This window comes from Talpa occidentalis, unplaced genomic scaffold, assembly GCF_014898055.3.
Source record: "Talpa occidentalis isolate TD23 unplaced genomic scaffold, MPIMG_talOcc4v2.1 talOcc4.17, whole genome shotgun sequence".
Taxonomy (NCBI): Eukaryota; Metazoa; Chordata; class Mammalia; order Eulipotyphla; family Talpidae; genus Talpa; species Talpa occidentalis.
In genome coordinates this window covers 46,574,381-46,598,098 of record NW_023601754.1, presented here as the reverse complement: position 1 = coordinate 46,598,098, position 23,718 = coordinate 46,574,381, and the positions used below count along the sequence as shown (strand labels likewise).

At 58.9% G+C, this 23,718-nt stretch overlaps 2 protein-coding genes and 1 long non-coding RNA gene across 3 annotated transcripts; 2 read left to right on the top strand and 1 right to left on the bottom strand.

Annotated features, from left to right (window-relative positions):
* Window positions 1-781: 781 nt before the first annotated feature.
* On the top strand, window positions 782-4,064 carry HRC (histidine rich calcium binding protein). Its single transcript, XM_037516970.2, has 6 exons — window positions 782-2,309; window positions 2,399-2,469; window positions 2,929-2,997; window positions 3,242-3,296; window positions 3,709-3,745; window positions 3,920-4,064. Exons 1-6 carry the CDS (start codon window positions 782-784, stop codon window positions 3,954-3,956), a joined length of 1,797 nt encoding a protein of 598 aa, XP_037372867.1. The 3' UTR covers window positions 3,957-4,064.
* On the bottom strand, window positions 3,481-20,278 carry PPFIA3 (PTPRF interacting protein alpha 3). The gene is made up of 28 exons (XM_037516969.2): window positions 20,039-20,278; window positions 19,670-19,771; window positions 19,239-19,403; window positions 18,804-18,878; window positions 18,387-18,461; window positions 17,878-18,099; window positions 16,872-17,018; window positions 16,654-16,788; window positions 16,187-16,270; window positions 15,947-16,078; window positions 15,421-15,483; window positions 15,227-15,306; window positions 14,515-14,659; window positions 13,780-13,967; window positions 12,615-12,837; window positions 11,563-11,726; window positions 11,309-11,436; window positions 10,446-10,539; window positions 10,062-10,143; window positions 9,456-9,656; window positions 8,171-8,233; window positions 6,930-7,105; window positions 6,442-6,539; window positions 6,080-6,255; window positions 5,924-5,992; window positions 5,550-5,721; window positions 5,056-5,127; window positions 3,481-4,972 (listed from the first exon to the last, which is right to left on the bottom strand). Exons 1-27 carry the CDS (start codon window positions 20,276-20,278, stop codon window positions 5,069-5,071), a joined length of 3,558 nt encoding a protein of 1,185 aa, XP_037372866.2. The 3' UTR covers window positions 3,481-4,972; window positions 5,056-5,068.
* LOC119249568 (uncharacterized) lies at window positions 5,913-7,650 on the top strand. Its single transcript, XR_005126157.1, has 3 exons — window positions 5,913-5,959; window positions 6,107-6,660; window positions 7,219-7,650. It is a non-coding gene; the product is annotated as an uncharacterized LOC119249568 (long non-coding RNA).
* Window positions 20,279-23,718: the final 3,440 nt, after the last annotated feature.

The window sequence follows — 23,718 nt, the reverse complement described above, 5'->3', positions numbered from 1 at the left end:
CAGCCTCCGGGTAACCTGAGCCCCCTGCTTCCCCTCTCTGTATTTATAGCCCTGGCCTGGCTGGCCCCTGGCCCCCAGATCCGAGTTCCAGGGACAGGAGGTCACGGCTGCGCATGCTGGGAACAGAGTTCCTGTCAGCCTCTCCAGGGTGGGCACCCACTCCACACGAAGCTCCCCTGTCACTGCCCGTTCTTCACGGGGCAGCATGGCCCCCTTCGGCCCCTCAGATCAGCCCTGACTGCTCCTCCCAAGGCCTCTGGCTCCCCAAGTTGGCCCACTGAACGTCTAGCCCTTGGCTTCAGCTGCATGACATGAACTTGCTGATAGTCCAAAGTCAAGGGTCTTGCTCCCCCCGCCCCCAGTCAAGGAGAGACCCCTTCACCCACAATGTCCCCAGATGGGAGGAGGAAGAGGAGCAGCAGCAGGAGGGGAGGGGCAGGTGGGGACGCACCCAGAATAACTCAGGCCTGAGAGTAAATTTAGCCACGGGGAGGGGAGGGGAGAGACCCTATTGGCTGGGAAGTGGGGAGGGAGGACCTAAGAGGGAGGTCAGGGGGCTCCTACGAAGGCCTCGGAGGGTGTCCAGAGTTGGGCAGCAAGGGCCAGAGGAAGGCAGGCAGCGAGAGACAGAGAAAGAGAGGCGGAGAGAGACACAGCCAAGGACAGTCAGAGAGGAAGAAAGGCAGGAGCCGGAAAAGAAACGAGGACCCCACCCCTCAGCCACACGGCCGGGGGGCAGCTGGAGCCAGGCCTGGGGGAGCTCTGCCGTGCGTCAGTCCCCATGGGCCACCGTGGGCCATGGCTGCACACTTGCCTCCTCTGGGCTGCCGTGGTCAGCCTGCTCCTCCCCTCCGCCATGACCCAGCAGCTGAGAGGGGCTGGGCCGGGCCCCAGCAGCTGGAACAATGCAGGAGTGGCCGGGCCCTCGGAGGACATGTCGGGGGAGTTTGGCCACCCCAGCCACAGCCAGCGAGGCCTTGGAGATGAGGAGAGGGGGCAGCACTTCCCAGGCCACACGGGCCATGGAGCGGAGGACGGAGACGTCTCCAGGGAATACGGGCATCGACTCCAAGGCCACGACATCGGAGATGAGAACGCCTCTGACGAGGTCTTCACAGAGCAGGCCGACGGGCATGGAGACCACGGGCGGGAAGACACGGAAGATTCCGCTGAGCACCAGCACCACCTTCCCAGCCGCGGAAGTCACGGCCTTGAGGATGAGGATGAGGATGAGGATGAGGAGGGAGTCGTGTCCAATGAGGACCCTGGTCATATCATCAGGCGTGTCCACGGGGGCCACGGAGAGGAAGAGGAGGAGGAGGAGGGTGAATATGGACTCCAGGCCTACCAAGGCCACAGGAAAGAGGAAGACGAGGATGCCTCAGATGAACACCACCAGCACGGCCCCAGCTACAGGCACGGAGGCCACAGAGGAAAAGAAGATGATGATGATGATGATGGTGATGGTGACGCCTCCACTGAATATGAACTCCAGGCCCACAGGCACCAAGGCCATGGGGAAGAAGAAGATGAAGATGCCTCAGATGAACACCACCATCATGTCGCCAGCCACGGACACCGAGGCCACATAAAGGAGGAAGATGAGGATGTGTCCAGTGAACACTGGCACCAGGTTCCAAGGCTTAGCCACCAAGGCCTCGGACATGAGGAGGGGGAGGGAGAGGAAGAGGAAGAGGAGGAGAAACTCAAGTTCAGCCACCATGTTGCAAGCCACCAACCCCAAGGCCACAAAAGCACTGAGGAGGACTTCCTAGATGAGTATAAAGCAGCTGGCCCTGGGCATCACCACCACAGCACCCTCAAGGAGGAGGAAGACACCTCTCTCCAGCTTAGCCACAGGCAACACAGCCACAGAGACGAAGCAATGGGCCACAGAGGGTCCATCAAAGAGATTGGCCACCAGCCTCCAGAACACACAGAGATCGAGGACAGAAGCCATTCTAGGGAGACAGATTCCGAGGAAGAAGACCATGGGTCCCGTGAGGAAGAGGAGGAAGGCTTACAGCAGGAAGACACCCTCCAGGACAGCCTGGACCAGGAGGATGAGGAAGATGAGGAGGAAGCTCAAGGCGTCAGTCTCAGCCAGGAGGAAGAGGAGGAGGAAGAACAAGAGAAAAGGGAGAAGGCTGAGGTCCTGGTCCCACGGAGCCACGACCACCAGGAGGAGGAAGAGGAGCAGGAGGGGCTGGAGGAGGACAAACTTCCCTTCACCATCATCCCCAATCCCCTGGCCATGAGGGAGGTGGCTGGCGGTTCCTCCAGTGAAGAGGAGAGTGGTGAGGACCTGGGTGAGTGGCCTCGCTGGGGGACGGAGAGGAGTGGGATCTGCCTCCGTTAACTCAAGAGGTGGGTCACCTCCGCCCTCCTGTGCCCACAGGTCCTCAAGATGCCCAGGAGTATGGGAACTACCAGCCAGGGTCCCTGTGTGGCTACTGCTCCTTCTGCAATGTATGTTCCCTTCCAAATCCATCACCTAGGGAATCTGTCCCAGGGCCCCTGGGGTGCCTTGGGAGGGCCCTGAAGAAAGCAGGGGCAGGGCAGAAAGACACTTCAGAGGCCACATGGGGGACAGACTGGAGAGCAAGGTTGGGGCAAGGTCCAGCAGCACGGGAGGCCTGAGCTGCGCCTGCGGATATGAGGACAGGAAGGAGGTCCAGAGGCAGAGTAGGGGGCAGGAGGGATGGAACTGGGGGCTGACAGGCTGTGGGGAGAAGAGGAAGGGAAAGAGCACCCGTAAGTCCAGCCCAAAGAAGCGGGGCAGGGCATGGGGTCACCTTGCTATAGGGATCAGAGTATAGGAAGAGAAGCAGGCTTGGGGACAGCGAGGACTTTGGGAAATGTCCAGGAGGCAGGGAGGACGAATGGAGGGTCAGGGTTTCCACCTAACCACTCTCCGCCCGTCCGCAGCGCTGCACAGAATGTGAGAAGTGTCACTGTGATGAGGAGAACATGGGCGAGCACTGCGACCAGTGCCAGGTGAGGCCTGCTCCCAACGCAAGGCTCCTCCAGGCCTGGCTTGTGCAGGACCCTCGGGGTGCATCCACCCCAAACCCTGACCTCTGCCCTCAGACTAACCCAAGCCCTCATTGCTGATGCAGCTTTGCCTCCAAATCTAATCCGGCCTCTGCCCTTCACCTCACTAGTCTCTGGCCCCTGCAGCCCTGCCCCATCCTTACCGGCCCCTGACCAGCCCCACCGCCCATTCTCTCTCCGCCTCCAGCACTGCCAGTTCTGCTACCTCTGCCCACTGGTCTGTGAAACCGTCTGCACCCCAGGTGAGCCTGACCAGGCCCCAGAAACAACTGACGGAGGAGGGGGTACTAGCGGGAGCACCCTGGGGGCGGAGCCACGCCTGGGCGGGGCGAGTGGGCGGGGCGAGCGCCACAGGGCGGGGCCTGGGCCGAGCGAAGTTGGGGATGGATGCTGCAGCCCAGGAGGCCCCAACCGTGGAGGTTAGAGGAGCCGGCCCAGCGCCGAGCGGGCGGAGCCAAAGCAAGCACCCGGGCTACGAGTATGGGGAAATTAGAGCAAAGAGGAATTAGAACCCAAAAGGAATCCCAAAGGAATGAGTTCAGTTTGGGGACGGAATTAAGAAAAAGGGGAGGGGCCAGTACTGAGCGGACTCAGTGAAAAGTGGCTCCCTAATTTCTCCCGTGGAGTCCCCCTCAAGCCTCCTCTCTCCCACAGGAAGCTACGTCGACTATTTCTCTTCATCTCTGTACCAGTAAGTGTGGGGGTGAGGCGGGGGGCGGGCAGGTTTAAGGGTCCTTTTTAGAGAGGCGCCTCCCGCTGAGTTAAAGGACAACCCTGGGGCTCCAATGAGTGGGTTAGTATCTCCAGGCGCCCTGACTTGAGCTTTGGAAACTTTGCTGCCCGCCCTCTACGTCCTCCTCCACAGAGCCCTGGCGGACATGCTGGAAACCCCGGAACCCTGACATGGCCGCAAGGCTGAGGCGCAGACTTAACTCCCTGGCCCTCCAATCCCTTCCCACGAGTCATATTTATTTCTCTGAATAAACGTGCTCCTTAAAACCTTACTGTCAGGCGTCTGGATGCTCGGGGCACTGGGGAACGTAGGCAGGGAGGGATTCGTGGGTCTAAGGGAACAGGGTTCCCGGGTCTTCGAGGTGGCTGATTTGCTCTCTACAGTCCCGACAAAGTAATCAGTCAACACGGGGGCTTTTTGAAACAGTTCTCTTTACCCGTGATCACTGAGAGACGCCTGGGGCAGGGAGGCCGACCAAGAGCCGGGGGCGAGGGCTCCCCACCGTCCTCCCCCTCCCCACGCCACACGGCCCAGTAGCATCGTGGAAAGAGGATTCTCCCATGCAAACCCCGGAGCCAGAGGGGAACGGGGAGCGCACTTCTGCGCCCCCCACCCCCGGGGCACGGACACGGCCACAGCACGGGGGGCGGAAGGGCCCGGGGGACACGAGACACTGGGGAGGGAGAGGGGACCCCGCCAGCAGCTGACCCCGGGCACCGGCGACCGGAGGGCGGCGGGGCGGGGCTCAGTGGCACAGGGGGCGAGGCTTGTAGCAGCGAGTCCCCCCTCCCCTCCAGACGGACGAAGAAGGAAGACTTAGGCCCCGCGTGGGGGGGAAGGGGGGGCAGCCTCTCCCCGCATGCGGCCCGGGAGGGAAGCCCCGCCCCCCTCCCGCGAGGAAAGGGCACCCTTCTCCCTTCGGAAACTCATCAATAAATTACAAAGTTGAGAAAAGGGAGGCGGGAGCTCGGGGCGGGTTTCTGCCTGCCCTCTCCGGTCCCCGTCTCAGTCCGGTTCGCGTGGTTGGTCCAGGCCCAGTCCGAGCGAGCGGCGGGCGCGCGCTCCCCGCTGTCTGTACAGATGGTTCGGTCCGCGCGCTCCCCGCCCGCGCTCCCCGGCGAGCCCACACCGGGCAGGAGGGGGCAGCCCCGGCTCTGGAAGGGTCTTCCATCCGCGTGAGGTCACCTGCAGGGCGCCAGGCAGCGTGTGGAGCAGCGCGGAGCAGCGCGCGAGCCGCCCGCCCCCCGCGCGCCCGCTCCAGCGCTCACCTGGCGGCCGGCACTAGCAGGAGTAGGTCCGGACCGAGACGCCGTCTGCCCGGGAGCTGCCGGAAGTCTGGCCTGCAGGGAGGGCGAGCAGCGGCTCAGCCCCGGGCTAACCCCAGCCCCCGCCCGCCCTGGCCCCTCGGGGGGTTCTCCGAGCCGCGGCCCCAAGCCGCCGCCCCCGGGCCTCCCCCCCGAGCTGGCGCCCGCCTCGCCCCGCGCCGGCTTCCCTCCCGGCCCCGCCGCCGGGGCTCCTCCCAGGTGGCCCGGCCTGCGGGCGCGTTCACCTCCCACCCAAGAGGCGGGGCGTGGGGTGCCGCCCTTCCACGCCCCGAGGCGGGGAGCCGGCTCACTGGAGCGACCCGCCCGTCCCCGGGAGGGGAGAAGGGCGAGGCCACAGGAGAGCCCGGGAGGGAGGGAGGCCGCTGGGGCGCCGGCCGCCCGCCCCGCCCCGCCCCGCCCGAGACGGGGGAGCGGAAGGTCCGCCGCGGGCCGCCCACCTTCCGGCTGCAGCTTGCGGAGCGGGAGCCCCGGCGAGCCCAGGGCGCCTGCCGCGGCCGAACGGAAGTTGGGGGGCAACATCTCGGCCGAGTCGGGGGTGACGCCTCGGAGGTCCTTCTCCCGGAACATCTTCCGCCAGGACGGGGAGCGGCTGAAGGACTTGGCGCTGTCCTGGGTGCGGGCCGCGGGCCGCGTGAGGGAACCGGGTCACGACCCGCCCCTTCCGCTTCAGAGCGCGGCCTTCCGGTCGCACCTGGGGCTGGCCCCGCCCCCGACGGGCCCCGCCCCCGCCGGCCGAGCCCCGCCCCGCCGGCCAAGCCCCGCCCCGCCGGCTACCCCCCCAGAGACGCCTCCCAGCTGCTTCTGGGCCCACCTCGTCCAGCCGCCGGTCTGTGCCCAAGGAGATGAGGTTGCTGAATTCTTTTTCCAGGAGCTGCCGGGCCTGGGGAGGAGAGGTGGGGGCGGGGTTGCAGCGAGCAGTCTGCCAGGTGGGGAAGCCCGGCCTGTCTCGGGCCCAGCGGCAGCTCACCTGCGCATTCTGCGTGGGGATCTGCAGGAGCAAGGCCAGGTCGGAGTAGTCGAAGGTCTCGTCCAGGGCAAGCAGCGCCCCGTGCACCCCGCTCTCCGTGAGGTTCGTGGCGAATTCCTTCAGACCCAAACCAGACACCCAACCCATGACCCGCTCATTGGACCACACCATCACGTCTGTGGAGAGAAGCGACCCTCAGCAGCGCCCATCCCGGCGCCAGAGCTGTCCGAGGTAGCCCGTCCCGCCGAACCCCGCCTCTCTCCTGGCCACGCCCCCAGGCCGGCATCTCCCCAACCCCAAACCGGTGTGACCCCCCCTCACCCCTAACCTGGCTCCCAGTGAAATTCACAGACTCTTCTCACCTCGGATCTGGGTCTGACTCTCTTCCCGCCTCCGCTCCAAGTCCTTCCGGTCGTAGTTGAGCCGTTTCAGGCACATGATCCCGTAATGCAGACTCACCCTGAGCAGTAAGGGAATTGAGGTCACAGAAAAAGCCTTCACGACCTCAGCGACGGCTGCTCCTATTGGCCCTCCCCACTGACTGTGGTCGTCCCGAAGAGGTTGGGGAGATGCTCCATTGGGTGAGTTCTAGCAACTGCTCCTTGACTTGGGGGCATTTTCAACAGGCAGTTCTTACTAACCCGCCTAGCTGCCATAGCAGTGTGGCATCTGCTAGTCCCGTTGCCTCAGGATTTGTCTTATGGGCCACTGAATTGGTGAGAGGGGTACAGGAGTGAGGGTTTCCTGAGAATCCAGGTTAACGGGCCACAGTGTCCAGTCCCACAGGTCAACGACTGTCTAGGAATGGGGCTTCCCCTTGGACCATCCCCACTGGCCAAGCAGCCCCCACCTGTGGAAGCTATCCACCATCTTGAGCTGGCCCCGGAGCTCCTTCTTGTTAAGATGATCTAACATGCGGGCGTCCACCAGCGACTCCATGAAGTAGCTGCGGTACTGGGGCAGCCCCAGGCTGGGCAGCCAGTCGTTCCCCACCCACTCGTGGTTCATGTCGCCATATGCCAGGATCTGGGGCCACGGGTAGGCAGGAGAGGGTCAGGCCCTCTGACCACTTCCCGTGTGTGTGTGAAAGAGGTACAATCCATCCCCCAATCCAAAGTTGTTCTCTTTCCACCCCACAGAAGGACAATGGCCATCTCTGCTCAAGAGCACGGCCCTGTCGACGTGGTCTCTGCTCCTTCATGACACAGTAAACTCCTGTGTGTTCAGAGCGTGGTCCTTGGGCCACAGCACCACCATCGTCTGTGAATTTGCTGGAACTGCACAATCTCAGACCCCACCCTAGGCTACTGAATCAGAACCTGATTCTCACAAGATCCTCAAGTGATCTGAACTGGCCATTAAAGTTTAAGAAGCACTAATCTAGCTCGTCCTAACTCGGGACAATGGATCCTTCAAATATACCCTCCCCCCAACAAAGGCTAATGGACCCATTCATCACTCCTGCACTGTCCCCCAAATACCAGCCTATTCCTGTGTCTGGCAGCCCAACATTTCCTCCACCTCAGGTGAGTTCATGTCTCCCCCTTCTTGAAAATAAAGCGTAGCTCCACCTCCCCAAGTGTTTCTCCTTCCTACTCCCCTCCTCAAACCATAGGGATAAGAGGCTGCTCAGAGTCTCCCTCTACTACAGCAATGGAACAGCCCCCTGCGCCCCGCCACCACGTTAATGGAACGGCCAGTGCCCCAGGCTAACAATGGAACAGCCCGGCCTTCTTCACCCACCCCCAACAAGCCACAATGAGACAGCCCCAGCCGAGCTCCGCGCAGCGCCCCCCGAGGGGTGATGGAATGCTCCGGCGAGGGGAGGGGCGGGCTGGGAGGAGGGGCGTCCATGCAGCGTGCACAGCCTATTCATGCGCCCACGCCCCGCCCCGCGCCCCCTACCTGCTCCCAGCTGATCTCCTTGGTCTCCTGACCCGTTAGTGGGAAGAGGGAGAGAAGGGGTGGGTTAAGGGGCAGGTGGAGGAGGACGGGAGGGACGGACAGACGACAGCCAGCCACAAACTCGCCCCCGCTCCCCCCCACCCAGAGTTAGTGCCACCCCCGTGGCCGCCGGCAGGGGGCACTCACAGGCTTGGTCGTGGCCGTGAGGGATTCCATCTCCTCATGCGTCATCCACACGTTTCCTGTGGACTGAGGGGCAGGGGATGTTATGGAGGGTCTAGAGAGTCGGAATAGGGAGGCCTCGGGTGATGTGCATTTATGTACCTTCTGCTTTCTGGCCCAGAACGGCCAGTCGCAGCTCTGGGCCAGTGACAGTAAAGACAGGATCATTTATTAAGGACCTGCTGTGTACCTGGTAAAAGATCCTGGGTTTTGGGGTTGGAAAGTTTGAATCGGGGACCTGCTGGGCATTTTGCTGTGTGGGTCTGTGCAAATGTCACCTATCCGACAGAATGAGGGTTCTTAAGGAGATGGCTGATATAGCAGTAAGGGAAGGGGGATTTATTTACATTTCTTGAGTACCTGCTCCTAGCAACCCCAAGAGTCAAGAACTCATACACTGACTGAGACATTTATGCGGCTCCTGCAGGGTGTTTAGGCACAGATGTGGTGACTGGGAGAGTTGAATATAGACTGAATACTACATGAAATTAACAATATTAATATTCTTAGTTATGTCAAGGGGGTGGCTGCTACATAATGTGAATAAATAAGGAGAATGTCATTTTTAGAAAATGCCTGCTGAAGTAATTTTTCCAGCTAACCTGTTGTGGTGCCTACAAATTACATTCAAGTGTTGTACACACAGGTAAACAGCAGGCATTACAAAGGGTTAACACGCGCTGAATCAGACATGGGCACACGCCATTTTCTGCATGGAGCCACAGGATAAAAAGGCAGTAAATGCTATGGGGGAAATTAGGTGTTAATGCACTGGGGTGATGCAGGGGTGGCGGTGGATAGTCTAGCTGTTGAGTTAGGGAGGGCTTCCTGGAGGTAGTGTCATTTAAGCTGGGACATCAGCGAAGAGAAGAAGCCGGCCTTAGGGAAAACAGGGGTGGGGTGCTCCACTAAAGGGAGTAGCCAGTGCCAAGGAAGGAGGAAGCCAGAGAAGAAGGTGAGCAGGGTCCCCCGCATTGAGGGCTTTACAGGGAATCTCGTGGATTCGGCTTTTTCTCTGGGCAGGAGCAAAAGAGGCCCCCTAACTAGAGGTGGAACAAAGACAGGGTTGGGGGTAGTGAAGCAGGGGAGGGGGGGCGGACCCCACTCCCCAGTGATTATCCAGGGGAGAGATGATGGGGGCCAGGGTCTCTCCAACTGAGCCAAAGCGAGCAGGCCGGGACAGGCCACTCTGAGGACGAGAGGCGGGGCTGAGGGCCACCGGGGCCGGCATTGGACGCTCGGAGCTCACCGTGCGGGAGGAGGCGGGAGCCGAGGGGGAGGTGAGGGACACCATCTCCTGGATGGCGAGGCGCAGCTTGAGCCGGTGCAGGGGGTTGCTGATGCCGATCTCGCGCTGGATCTCCGTGTCCGACAAGTTGGCCATGATGGCCCCGCTCTTGACGTTAGCCCGACAGGCGGCCACGTACCAGGCTGGCATGCCTACCCACAGCTGGCCAGGAGGGCCGGAGGAAGGGGAAGAGAGAGACAGGGAGGAAATTGGAGGCAAAACGGCAGAGATGGGGCGGGACAGGAGCAAAGACCATGGGAGAGACGGGTGGGGAGACCCAAAGACGTGGGAAGAAATATGGGGAGTGACAAAAACACAGACATGAGCAGAAAAAGAGAATTCCAAAGACATGGGGAGAGTGGGGGGGGGGGTGACAGGACCAGCGTGGGCGTGGTCAGAGGGGCAGGGGTGAGGTAGAAGGAAAAAGAAGCTGCTTAGATCAGCTGGAGGGCCATCCCCCCACGCCCACCTCTGGGCTAGGAGGAGGGGGCTCAGAGGACAAAGCCAGCCCTCGTGGTGGGCTGTCACGGGTTGGGGACCAAGAACGGGGTGTCTGGGCCCCAGTACCTCGAGCCAGGAGACCACAGTGGGACCATCCCAGGCGGCGAAGGGCAGGCCCTGGCGGCAGGCCTCTTCCAGGAGCTCGTGCCTGGGGGGACAGGGTAGGCAGGGGCTCTGAGGGGTGGTGGCCTCCCCCGTCTCCCCCCAACAAGGTACTTTTAATGAGGGTAGAAGACATAGCAGAAGGTTATATGGATTCTCATAAACCCTACCCCTTCCTCCTCCACCTTCTCCCCAGCCCCCCACCCCTATCAAGAAGGAAAGTGAAAACCCCAGGAGCTCCCCAGTGCTCAGGCAAGCAAGTTCAGGAGGACTGACACCCCCTCGCAGCATTTTCTTCTCACTTTTGACCACCAGCCCTACCCCAGCCAAGCACATGGACACACTCACTTCCTCTTGTTCCTTCGGTCCTTGTCTCCTGGGCCAGTCAGCTTGGCTAGCCCCAGAGGGTCCGTGGCCAGTGTCTCGTCTGAGGGTGTTCCCGCTGGAGGTGGGAGGGACCAAAATTGGGAGGGTCTCAAGAGGGAGGCAGAATGATTCTTGTGGGGATGGCGAGAAGGAGGCCAATAAGGCAGAGGCCCAGAGGGAGGAGTCCGTGAGGCCAGAGAGAGGGCAGGACAAGGCCAGACAGGGACCAATGTCCCCTCCAGGCACTGAATTCGAGACATCCCCCAAAGAGGGCTGTGTTCACTGCGCTGGCCTTGGCAAGGGAAGCCTGTGTGGGTTTCACCACTGCCCTGATGTGCAGCATTTGCTCACTGCAGGTTAGAAATAATGCCCCGGCCCCTGCCCAATTTCAAGCTACCAGCGTGGTATCCAGCACCTCACAACATTCCTGCAATTGTACCTACTGGCTCTCCCAAGGCAGCCCCAGCAGGCTCCATCCAGCCCCCCAGTGGGAGGTGCCCTGCCTTAGGGTGCTTCTCCCTCTTTCTCTATTTCAAAAATAGGCAAATGAAATAACAAATTCCTCTGGCCACCCTGTCACGCAGGGGTAGGCTCCAAAGGGCCTTTTTCTTGTCCCTTCTCTTTCCCTCTATCTCTGCCAAGCACTGTCCTTCCACATTCTAAGTAGTTAGCAAATGAATGAATACACGCACGAATCTCAAGTGCATCTATAAAGAAAAAAGAAGGGAAGACGGGAGGAGGGAGGGAGGGACAGACAACAGCCAGCCACAAACTCGCCCCCGCTCCACCCCCCGCCCCCCGCAGAGTCAGTGCCACCCCCATGGCCGCCGGCAGGGGGCACTCACCCAAAGAAGAGCTGTCCCGGCCTGGTGGTCCCATTCGCCCCTTCTCCTTCTTGCCAAAGAGACGGCCTATGGACGACTTGATACTCTTCTTTTTGGGGGCTTTGTGCAGGGAATCTGGGGTGCCCTCACTGGGGGAGCAGGACAGAGTGAGGGCAGACCCCCTCTGGGATACCCCCTCTCCTCCCCAGTGCGCCTCCACTGCCGTCTCACCCTCCCAAACAGCCTCTCTCTGTCCCGCCCCTGCCCCTGCTGACCTTCCCCGAGAGGGTCCCCCGTCTTCCAGGGATCCTGCCTGCAGTGCCAAGGCCTGGGTCATTCTCTCAAGGCGGGCAGAGCGGGGGGTGGGAGGTGGGGTATCCCCCGGGATGGCTGGCCCCTCTCCTCTTGGAACCCCAGCTTCCTCCTTGGGGACATGATTCTGGGGACAGAGAGGCAGAGACACCAAATGGAGTTAGAGAGTTTGTGTTGGGGACCCCTCATTCATTGGCGTGCCTACTCGGGGTGTCTGGGAAAGCGCTGGTTTGGGGCAGCACTTCAGAAGGTCGTCCAGGGAAGAGGGAAACACAGACACGGAGTTCAGGGCCCTGCAGCAGAACAAGCCATATTCATCCTGTTCTCAGCTGTGAGTGTCAGGAGTGGGATCTCCTCGGCTCCACCAAAGCTAATGAGTGGTGGCGTGAGGGGTTAGGACGCAGCACTAAGAAGCTATCTGCAACCACTGCAGCGCGAGTTTGATCCCTGGCCAGGGAGCTACCCACATGGCGCAGCAGACCTCTCCTGTCTCCCCGCTGCTCCCCTCAGCAGTGTACTTCAGTCAGTCTGCCTGTTCTGTTCCCCACTCTGTCTCTGGTGAATCTTCTCACCCCCTGCATCTCTGGCCTGCACCCCAGCTCTTGTATGCATAAACAAATAAATCTTAAAAAAAAAAAAAAAAGCTAACAAGTTACAGGTTCTGGAAGCAGGAAAACTGGGTTTAAGCTGGGTTTCAGTTGTTTCTCCCTCACAGGGCCATTCTGAGGCTCTAACGGCAGTTCTCAAATATGTTTAGTCACAGACTAAACATTATTTTAAATCCTATGCAGTAGCTTCATGAGTAAAGGTAGATCAGACCTGTCTAAGTTGCAAATTAGGATTGAGTTACCCAGCGGCTCACCCTCCCCTGTGCTTTTTTGAGCTGGACTTTTAGGGAAAGCTGGGGTTGCTTTTGAAAGCCACTGGTTGAGGGGTTCTTGTTGCTGTTTGTCAGGAAGCCCTGTTTCTGACCTCCCGGCCCACCCACCACGCTGGGGAGACTCAGAACACTCACAGCTTTGTCGGTGCCCTCACGGGCAGGGCTCGGGGGTGCCAGGCGGGGTGTTGAGTGGCCAGAGCTGGGAGGGGAGGGGCTGGCGAGGGTCGAGGTGGTGAGGGAGGGCGGCAGGGAGCAGCTGCTGCGGTAGCGGCCCAGCGAGTCCAGGCCAGAGCCAGACACCCGGCTCTCCAGCTCCTCTGCCCTTTGTTCTGTGGTCTCCTTCTCCTCTTGGATTAGCCTGAGAAGGAAAAATGGGGCAACTGGTGAGAAAAGTGAGGCGGTTACAGGGGAGACAGTCTGGGCCGGGAAGGCTCGGCGAGGCCTAGAGGGTTCTGGGGAAGCACGATGACTCCAGAGGGTCATGGTGGGCGTATGATGCCTGATGGGATCAGGGGGAATCAGGGATCAGGATAACTCAGGAAGTGTGTGTTGGGGGGCGGGGAGGGGGGCGTTAAGGGGAACAGGAGAAGCAGGGTCTGCATCAGGTCAACCCGATGAGAAACTGGTTCTGGAAACTCGTAAAGGGATTACTATGGACAGGAAGCCAATTTCCAAGGAGGAGAGCAAGAGCAAGGTAGGAGTAATTGCAGGGTGAGATCAGGGGCTGCTTGGGGTCTGGGAAGGTCATGGAGTCACTGGGTATGTGAGTCAATGCCTCAAGTCAGATGGAGTTTGAGTGGAGGGTCACCGGGGCGCGAGGGAGTGTCCTTAGAGAATTGCTAAATGGGGCCTTGGCTGGAGAACCGAGGCAGACCAGTCCACGGGAGAGTCTTAATAAACTGAGGCTTCTTGTTATATGAGGTAGAAATTCTTGGTATCTAGAGTTGAGGTTCATGATGTGTTGGGCAAGATTCTTGGCATTTGGGGCTGGGGGCCTTGTATTGTGTTGAGATTCTTGGGGTCCTGGAAGGCTCTGGTGGGGTGATGTGACACGCGGAATCCATCGTGTGCTGGACGATCCTTGATGTACTGGGCTGAGTCTGGGGATGCGGCCTGGCTTAGGGGTACAGACAAGGCTGTGTCTCACAGAGGAGGCTTCTGGGAGCTCCCTGCGGAACTGGGGGAGCATTAGGCTGGGAGAACACCTTGAGGACGGTGGAAAAGGAAATGGGCTCAGGCTGCAGATGGGTTTCTGGAGCCAGAGGGGCCCTGGGGTGCAGTGGGCCCAGCCAGTGCTCACTTGATCTCCTTGTTGATGGCCTCCAGCTGCTCCTGAAGCATGATGGCCAGCGTCTGCACATCGGCCTGCCCGCTGGGGGAGAGCAACTCAGCCCCAAACATGCCCTCGGCCTCCTCCTCGTCGGAGCCATCCAGCTCTCCAGGGAATGGGGGTGGGATGGACCCCGCAGGGGCAGACCGCTCCCACTCCTGTCTCTGTGTGGGCCAGAGGGGCAAAGGTGAGGGTCGAGGTAGGCACTAGGTCCCTCCCTTACCTCTCCTCATCCTGTTGTGCCCCCTGATGTGGACTGGCCTCCCCATGTGACTGAGCCCCCACATCGCCCCCTGCCCGGCTTTCTCTCTGGACAGGTCCCTTTCCCTGGTCCTCCCTCCCCCACCATCTCCAAACCACAACCACACCCAAGGCCCCCCACCAGGTTCCAGTTTCCCTTGTCCCAGGCCACTCCCTTCCTTCACTGGGCCCCACCCAGGCTAGGAGTCTACCCCACATCCACTGTCCCCCTCCACCCCCCCGCCCCATCATTCCTCGAAGGTTCTCACCAGGCAGCAGGACAGCCGCATGAAGAGACATCGAGGCGAGGAAGATGGAGTTGCGGAGGAGAGAAGACAGCGTGGGTTCAGAGACCCTGCTTCTCCCCACCAGCCCCCTTCCAGAGCCCTGAGTATTTGGCTTCGTTGCCCACTCTGCCCCCCACCCCAGCCCTGCTCATTTCATGGCCCAGAAGTGGCAACTGACCTTGGAGGACTCGTCCTTGACCCCTGACCAGCGGCCCCTCTTGCTTGTTCGGCCACTGCCAGCCCCATAGGGGTCCAGGTGGGCACCAGAAGGTAATGTGGGTGCCTGGGAGTAACGGAGCTCCAGGGCACTGCCAGGGAGAGACCTGGATGTGTGGAGAGGGGAGTCAGAGACCAGAGGGTCAGGGAAAGGGAACAGAGGTCAGGGGTCACAGGGTAAGGCCTACGGTCATTAAACTGGGAGAGAGATCTGGAGTCACAGGTCAAGGAAAAAAAAGTCTGGGGTTGGGATGATGAAGTCGGCAATCAAAAATAATAGGAGTCGGGCCGCCCTGGTGGCACAAGGGGTTAATTCTCAGCACTATGAAGCTGTCTGCAGCCACTGCATCATGAGATTGATCCCCTGCCAGGGAGCTGACCTACATGGCACAGCAGACCTCTCCTGTCTCCCCGCTGCTCCCCTCAGCAGTGGATTTCAGTAGATCTGCCTGTTGAGCTCCCCACTCTATCTCTGGTGAATCCTCTCACTCCCCACATCTCTGGCCTGTACCCCAGCTCTTGTATGCACAAATAAAATAAATCTTTAAAAAAAAATAATAGGAGTCAGTGGAAGTCTGCTGAGGGCAGAGAGTGGGGGAGGAGGGGAGCCTAGGGATCAAAAGTGTGGCCAGGGGCCTATGTGGACAGAGGTGGGACAGGAGGTCTACTGTCACCTGGAGTACGAGGAGGGCGGCCTCCCCCGCAGCTGATCGATCTCCATCTGCATCCTTTCCATCTCCGCCAAGAGCTGCTCCTGTGGGGAGCGGATTGGAGATGTCAGGTCAAAATTTGCCCCCACTGAGGAACGTCCCTCCCAGCCTGGCTGGTTCTATCCTGCCCCCATGTTAGCGAACAGGCTCCTCCTTACTTTGTTGAGTAGCAGCTCATCCTGGAGCTTCTTCATGTTGGCAATCTCCTCACTCAGGGAGTTCTGTGGGGGCCAGGGGGTTAGTGAGGTGGAAGGAGCCTCAAAGCACATACCCAAGGGGCAGGGCAATAAGCAACCTTCATTGCCCAGAGACAGTCCTCAGGGGGACCCCAGGGGAACGAGTTGGGCATGAATGTTGCTCTCGAGGGAGGGGGGATGGTGCATCAATGATGGACTTGAGGAGAGGGGTCCCAGAGGACCCCAGAATTTGACTTTCTGTGTCCAAGGTTTCAGAATTGGAGGGTACACATACACAGGACAAGAGGCTTAAGAAAAAGTCAAGAACTCAAAATATGGGGGGGGTCCAGAATCCAGCTGCAGCAATAGAGCAGCCTGTCAAAACGGCATACCCAGGTTTTGGGGGGGGGTCTCAGATAATGACTCTGGGAGGAAGGGCCTGGGAACCCGAATTCCAGGAAGAGGTAGTCCAGGAAGGGGGTAGGTGGAGTCCCGGGCTGGGGTGCACCTTCTCCTCCAGCGCCCCCATGCGCTCCTTGAGGTGAAGCTGTAACCGTTCGTTGGACTCGCTCAGCAGCTTGTCCACCGTCTCGGACAGCCGCTTGTTGTGGTCATCGTTCATCTTCTCCCGCTGCCGGGCCTGCGCCAGGGAGAGCAGAACCATGCTCGAACCCGCCTGGCCCAGAGCTCCCGCCGCACTGAGCTCCACCCACGGCCAAGGCCAGCCCGCGCAGGCCTCTCCTCTCACCCGCTGCAGCTCCTGGTTCTTCTCCTCCAACTGGGCCTCCAGCTGCCTGAGCCGCTCTTCAAAATTCCCATGTCGTTCCTCTGCCTGGTGGAAGGAACCCATGGCACCTGACTTTGCCTCCCCAGGCCCCAGTGAAATCCAGGCTCCACATCCTCCAAGGCTGATGCCAGGCCCCAATGCCAGTGCTTCAGGCCGCTCCCCTGCAGGACTCCAGACCCCGCACTAGTGACTCAGGGCCTGCCTCCGTCTATAAAGCCCACAGGCCCTCTCCCCATCTCCCTTCCTCAGGATCTGTCCTGATCTTTCAAGTTCTAGGGCATCCTTTCCGCCCCAGTAACCTCCTGGCCCCATCCCACTCTAACCCCCACCCTATGCCCCCAGAATCCCTGCTGCAGGTCTCCTTACCCCTCCAAACCCTAGCCCCACCCCACCCCCCACTCAGGGCCTGGCCCCAGGCGTCCTCTCACCTTGTTGAGAGCTGCCACACGCTGGGCCAGCTGCGCCTCTATCTCAGGCAAGGTCTCTGCCTTCTGCAGCGTTTGCTGCAGCTTCTGTTTGGCGTCGTCCAGCCACTCGGCCAGCTGCCGGCTCTTTTCTTCACTCTTGGGAACGACAGAGGGAAGGGCGAGACTGGGTCATGCAGGCCCGGTCCTGGGCCCCTTGCCTGGCCATGCCGCGCCCCCACCTGCCGGTACAGTGAGTCCTTGCTGGCCAATTCGTTCTCCAGCTTGTCGTTGGCGTCGTGCAGAGACGTTGCCTCTCGCTGGGCACTTAGATAGCGCTTCTCCAGGGTTGTGATTCGTTCCTCCATGTCCTCCCGCTGTGCCAGCGCCTGCGGAGAGGGCAAAGGGCCACGTGGACTACAGCTCCCAGAAGGCCCAGGGGCCACCTGGACTTACAGTCTAAGAACAGGCACCTCAGTGTATCCTGGGAAATGAAGTCCCTTGTTATTCCTAGCGCTTCTAGGGCAGTGCTGGCTTAGACCCTCCTGGGAGGGATGACCCAAGGCCCCGGCTAAGGAGTCTCCACTCTTCTTGGCCCACTTGCCTTGAAAACTCAGGCCTTAGATTTCTCAGCAACTCTGACACAGTCCAGACTTGGAGTCACAGAGCTGTGTGCTCTAGGGGCCCGTGGAACACTATGTTCCTTCCATCTGGGAGGCCACATCTCCCAACAGCCTCAGGATAACAGAGGCTTAGAACCCCAGAGGGGGACTCCCAGCTGGGAGCCCAGGTGACAGCACCATACTTCCCAGCAGTCTCCAGGGCTATCCAGGCTTAAAATCTGAGGTGAAGGCCCTAGTAGATCATGAAAAATAAAGTGTTCACTCTTTTGCTCATCCACTGGCTTCAAGAATACAGGCCCTACATTTCCCAGCAATCCGTGGGGCATGAGAGTTAGGATGCAGGAGCCTAAGCCAGGATGAGGTGAAATGCAGACAATGGAATTCAATTTAGAGGCAGGGAGAATTTCCCAATGAGTATATAATAACTAGGACCCGTTACTGAGCGCCTACCATGTGTGTGCCATGTGCCAGCCCTCTGACGAGGTTCAGAGAGGAGTAGAGTACACACAACTTGTGTACTGAATGCAGGTGTCACCATTTGTGAGCTCTGTGGCTCTGGGAAGGGGGAATGGGTAGGGTTGTGGGGGGGGGACAGAGGGCAGCCCGCCAGGGGCTGCGGCCTCACCTCCTTGAGGTCGCGCTGGAGCTTGGCGTTAGCTTCCTCGGCCTTACCCAGCTCGCGATGGGCGGTGCCCAGCTCCTCCTCCAGCTGGCTCATTTGGCGGCACAACACCGCCAGGCGCTCCCGCAACTGGCACACCTCCGCACGCTGCCGCTCCAGTGCCTCCTCCAGCTCCGCTGTGCGCCGGTTCGAATCTCCACCAGGACCCAGGCCATTGGCAAGGGTCTGGAGAGGAGACAGTGGGCAGGAAAGGAACAGAACCCAGAGTGGGGAACACAGAAATATGAAGAGAACAAAGAGAAAGTTGATGGGGGAGAGAGGGGGGAAAATAAAAAATCAGTAAGGGTCATGGAGGTCACCGAAGTTACCTAGGTGAACTGAAGCAGACGTCAAAGTGTCATAGGGGTTCAGATGTCTTAGGGTCAGTGAGGATCAGACCAAGCGTTAAAAGGGCCATCACAAAATCAGGGATGGGGAGCACTGTAGAGCAAGAGGAGGGAAGGACCTCTCACCTGCCCCTCCCCGTCCTTGCCAGGCTCCTCCAGCCCCGACCGGCGCCGAGACAGCTGCTCTCGAAGGTTCAGAGTCTGGCAACGGGAGAGGGAGATCAGGAAGCGCTCCTAGAACCCCCGCTGTGCTGTCCACTGTCACCGGCCCTGATGGGTTCACTCCCACCCAATGTGAGGTGTCCTCTTTTGCACTGACTTTCCCCATCTAACCATTTCCTAGTCAGTTCTTTCCCTTAGCCCCAGCGCGGGGTTCACACCTGGATTGCACACTCACTGGACAGTTCTCCCGTTGGCCCTGCCCAACGAGTTCCTCCACGGCCCAGTCCCATTGGTTCTCTGCCCTAATCCCACCCCCAACAGACTATGGAGTCCCCATTGGAGGCTCCTTGGTCGCTCCGCCCTTCTTGGCCATGCCCCCACCTCCTGATTGCTCAGCTCCAACTCTTCCTCTAGTACAGCCACCCGTTCCAAAGCCATCCGCAGCCGCTCCCGGACCTGGTGATGGGGACAGATCGGAGTTTGATGAAGATCAGACCCAATCTAAGACAGCTGACCACATGGCAGAACACAGCACCCCTGGGAGAAGCCTGACAGGGCAACATTAGGATTCCTCTAACTATATTGGGTGCGCAGCCCCACCCACTGGTAGTCCAAACACACCCCACCCCCAAGTTCAATTTTCAGTCATCGATTAGTCGGAATCCAGTCCTCATAGCCAGTCCCAATCCATCACAATCGACATTGTCCCCACTTTGGACATCTCCAACCAATCACAGCCAGAATCTCTGGCAACCACGACAACCCCGGCCATCCACGGATTTCCATTCTGCATTCAGGATGTTTCGATTCTCATACCTTCTCATCCAGGGCCTTGTGGTGCTCGAAGAGGGACTTGAGAGCCTTGAGCACCTCCACCTCGGAGGAGACCCCGCCCGGGGACTGGGCCTGGCGCTTCACCACGGTCATGCGTAGTGACCGCTCGTGCCTGGACACCAGGCACTCCAGGTGTTCCAGGAGAAGCTACAGGGATAGGCAGCAAATCAGGAAAATTAAGCAGGGTCGAGGAAGAGAGTAGTTTAGACAGGTGCGGTGGGCAAATGGAAGAAGAGGTGGAGCCAAGCAAAAGGGGAAGGAGGCAGCGGCAGGGCAAGAAAAAAGAGAGGGATAACAGAGATGGGGATAACAGAAATTGGGGTCAGGAAGGAGAAAACAGGAAGGCGAGTGTAAGGGGGAAAAAGACTGATCAGACCCCAACACCCCGAGGTCCCGCCCCCCGCGCCCCTCACCCTGGTGTTGTTGCGCTCCGCCTTCAGCTCTGCGATCTCTTCCTCCCGCTCCAGCAGCTGCTCCCGACATAAGTTCAGCTCCTTCGTCAGCGCTGCAAACTCCTGTCCAGATGTGGGCAGGACCGGGGCAATCAGATCAAATCCTTCCCCCAAGTCCCTCATTCAGCGGGGCTGGAAAATTAAAGGCCCCGCCCCTCTTCGATAAGCCCCGCCCCCATCTAGCCGCTCTGGTCCCGCCTATCACCCGCAGGTGGCCCTCCCTCGGGCTCCGCCCCCGGGCGCTAAGCCCCGCCCCTTCCGGGCCGCCCTCGCAGCCTTCTCAGGCCGAGGCCCCGCCTCCAGGTGGCCCCGCCCCGGCCCCGCCCAGACCTGGGGCAGCGCGATGCTGAGCTGGCGCTGCAGCGAGTCCTTTTCGTGGCCCAGTTCGCGCAGCCGCAGCTGCGCCGTAGCCAGCCCGTCCTGCGCCTCGCGCAGCGTCTCCAGCAGGCGCTCCCGCTCCGTGAGCATCGTGACCATGAGGCGCTCCAGCTCGCCGCCCGCCTCGTCCGGGCCCAGCGCCGAGCCCCGCCGGCCATCCTCGCTGATGGTGGGCATCACCTCACACATCATGGCGGCGGTGCTGGCCTGCGGTGCGGGGAGGGGGCAGGGAACAGAGACCGGCCTCGTCAGGGCACAGGCGGAGAAACTGAGGCCCGGCCGCTCGGATGCTACCTAGGGAAACCGAGGCAGGGCCACGCAGGCATTGCACGAAAGAAACTGAGGCCCGTCTAGTCAGGAGATACTGACACCCATTGCTTAGGAAACCAGGCTTGCTCCTTGCGCGAGAGCATTGGGGGAAACCGAGGGCAGGCACCAACGGGCATTGGCAGTAAATCTAGGCCTGGTCTCCTCAGAGGCACTGAAGCTGGGGAACACATGTGTTCACCTAGGGAGTGTGAAAAAAATCAGCCTCTGAGTGAGAAAACTGAGACCCAGGACTCCACCAGGAAGCCACAGGACCGGTGTCACAGAATGAGGTCACTAGTCCAGATTAACTATGGTGGCACAGGGAGGGTCCTCACCTCCTATCCAGCCCAATTCTTGCCTCCTTCAATTTCCCAGATATCTGGATTCCAGCTCCAAAAGAATCTAAAGACCCACTTCACTGGGGAGGGAGAAAAAAAAAAAAAAAGCAAGGCAGGGGGCTGTGTTAACCATCTCCCTCTTTTCCACCCTGGAGTCCATGACCCAGCTCCCTCCTCCCTGGGGTCACAGGAGTCACCTCCCCCAGACCCTGGAATCTGAGGCTCCAGCCCCCTCCCTCTTGGGACACTTGAGCATCTGGCCCAGAAATCCTAGCCTTTTCACCCCTCCTCCCCCAGAACCCTGGTGTCCAGGCTCCCAGGACCCAGGATTCTGGTAGCTTGAGCTGTGGGCAGAGAGGAAGCCGCTCCCTCCACACACATCAGGTCAGACAGGTCCAGCCTGCCCAGCCGAAAGCAGGAGGGACTTTCACTCAGTTCCCTCCTTTCCCTCTCTCCCTTCAGGGGGCGGTCTAACCGGTTCTGAGAAGGGATAATAACCAGCCTCGCCCAGGGCTCCGACTGTGTCCAGAGCCTGGGACTAGGGCCATGGTCCTAGGAGGAGAGGAGGGAACTGAGGGCCCTGGCACCTGGCAGAGCAGGTGCCTGTACCCTTGGGTCTTTGAAATAAGACCTCTCATTTCCAGCACGCCAAGACCAGAAAGGAAAATGTTTTTAGGGGGCAGGCCAGTCTTGGGTCCCAAACCAACATGGGAGCCCAAACCCAACATCCAGTCAGGAGAGGTAACATAAGGATGTTGGGGGCGGAGTTGCTTGGAACCTCCAATTCACTGAGAAGGAAACAAAACAAAGCAAGGCCAGGCACAGAATCTTGAAAACTGCTGACATGAAGACACAATCCCGAGCAGAAAGGAGATATGCGCCCACACTTACAATGTGCTTTGGGGGAAGACCACCACAGAGGGCCAAGTAAAGGGAGGCACATTCTAGAATGCAGATCTGGAATCTTGAGCCATCCAAGAGCAATCCCATAGCTTAGTAGGTGGGTCACCCCAGAACTCCAAACATAGAGGGGAGCATAATGACATCAAAGAACACACCTAAGGCAATGCATGGAAAACCTAGTCAAAGAGACACAATCTGGAACTCAGGACCTACCAGAGGTGAAGGTATAACCCAGAATACAGTAAGGGTCACATTTTTGGCTGTATCCTGTGCCCCCATGATGCTAGAACATGGCAGAGGATAGGTTCTAGATTTCAAAACGTGCCCTGGAGGTGAAGAAAAACCTAGAAAGTAGGAAGGAGTTTGCCTGGAACTCAGAAGTGCCTGGGGGAAGAGGCAAAAAGGATGCATGCTGGGAATTGAGAATTTACTGGCATAAGGACTGAGCTGGCACAGGGGGGTGGGGTGTTCTGGAAATGAGAACATATCTAGGCTGAAGACTCCAGAAGAGGAGAGAGCCTAGAATATGCTCAGAATGCTGAAGTGGCAGATGGAGAAAGAGCCCACAATCCACCAGGAGACAATTTCTAAACCAAGGTCATGCTGAGGAAAAGAATGACAGAGAAGGTGGGAATGGAGGGGTCTAGAATGTAGAATCTGAGGAAGGAAGATGTAATGTAGAACACTGCAGCTTCTCTAGATTTAAAACTGTCAATTGGATGGAACCTGAAACAGGGAAGTGCATTCTAGAATTGATAACACAATTTAGAGAAAGGCTCCAGCAAATCATTAAAATCCACACGTTTTAGAACTTAGGATACTGAACGAGAATGAAATCTAGAGCAATGCCAAGGAGGTGGCTAGAACCTAGAACACATGTAAAAATTTTAGCAGAGAATAAGCAAGGACTGTTTTCTAAAATGTTGGAACTGATCTGAAGAGATGCTGGGATCAGGATTTGGCTTAGGGGGCATTATCTAGATATTTGAATTCACCTGGTTTTGAAAAGACATGCCTAGGATTTAGCATCTAACTGAGACTTTAGAATATGCCTTGGATGAAGATGAAACGGAGATATTGGCTGGGGGTTTTAGAAAGAATCCAAAACATGGAACAATGGAAGGGCATATGTTTAACTGGAAATCTGGAAGGCAGGGGGTAGGTTCTAGATCACCTAATGAGCACAGGCCACAGAACACATCTGGAGGAAGGCATGTATATTTGGCTCATGGACCTGGGAGACTGTACTCAGAGGGCATTATATGAGCCTCAGGAGGCAATGGGTACAGGAAACACCTCAAGAAGCTGGGTCACAGGGGAGGGAAGGGAAGAGAGTACCAGAAAGCCCAGCACCTAAGATGATAGATGATATGGGGATAAGGCAGGGATTTGTCAGGTCCACCAAAGGTTCTGAGACTGGTGGGGATCTGGGTCCCAAAAAGTAAAATAATGAGGTGCTAGGTACCTGGGGTGTCGGGCAGGTCTGAGGACCTGAACTCCTGAATCTTTGTGGAGGTAAAGGACAGGGTAGACATCTGTAAAGGCAGTGGGCAGTTCAGAAGCTGGGGTCTGAACTCTGGGGTCCCCGAGTGGGTGCGGGACTGGGGACAAGGCAGGTATGTGCCCAAGGGGGAAGGGTGGGCAGAAGCCAAAGAATTGCATTGAGAACTGCATTCTGAGTTCCTGAAAGGAAAGAGTCATGGCGTCTGAATCTCTAAGGGGGCAGCTGCTGGGGTGTGGGGAGGCTGGGTATATTTGTCTAGGGGGCACAGGGGGTGTTGAACTGGATCTCTAAAAGGCCCCAAAGCTGGGAAATTAGATTTCTAGGTCTTAAGGGGTGAAGGCTTCCACTTGGGTCCTTTAGCCAGCCAGAAGGAGCACTAACAGGGGAATCTGGATCCCCCACGCCAAGGTCCCTAAGGTGGACCAGGCAGGAACATTTAGAGGCTCTGACTCCTCAAGAAGAGATGAGATCCGAGGAACCTCGCTTCTAAGAGGATGCGACCGGGGTGCTTGGCCAGGGGAACCCAGAGGCCCCGGGTACCCGGGTCGGGGAGGGCCCGGGTATCCCCGGGTCAAAGG

Excerpts from the sequence above, each read along its gene's own strand:
- HRC (XM_037516970.2), top strand. The coding sequence starts at position 782 with ATGGGCCACCGTGGGCCATGGCTGCACACTTGCCTCCTCTGGGCTGCC. Across the intron at positions 2,470-2,928 it reads GCTACTGCTCCTTCTGCAAT|CGCTGCACAGAATGTGAGAA; the intron begins GTATGTTCCCTT and ends GCCCGTCCGCAG. Across the intron at positions 2,998-3,241 it reads AGCACTGCGACCAGTGCCAG|CACTGCCAGTTCTGCTACCT; the intron begins GTGAGGCCTGCT and ends CTCCGCCTCCAG.
- PPFIA3 (XM_037516969.2), bottom strand. The coding sequence starts at position 20,278 with ATGATGTGTGAGGTGATGCCCACCATCAGCGAGGATGGCCGGCGGGGC. Across the intron at positions 16,079-16,186 it reads AGAACCAGGAGCTGCAGCGG|GCCCGGCAGCGGGAGAAGAT; the intron begins GTGAGAGGAGAG and ends TCCCTGGCGCAG. Across the intron at positions 5,993-6,079 it reads TCCCCACGCAGAATGCGCAG|GCCCGGCAGCTCCTGGAAAA; the intron begins GTGAGCTGCCGC and ends TCTCCTCCCCAG.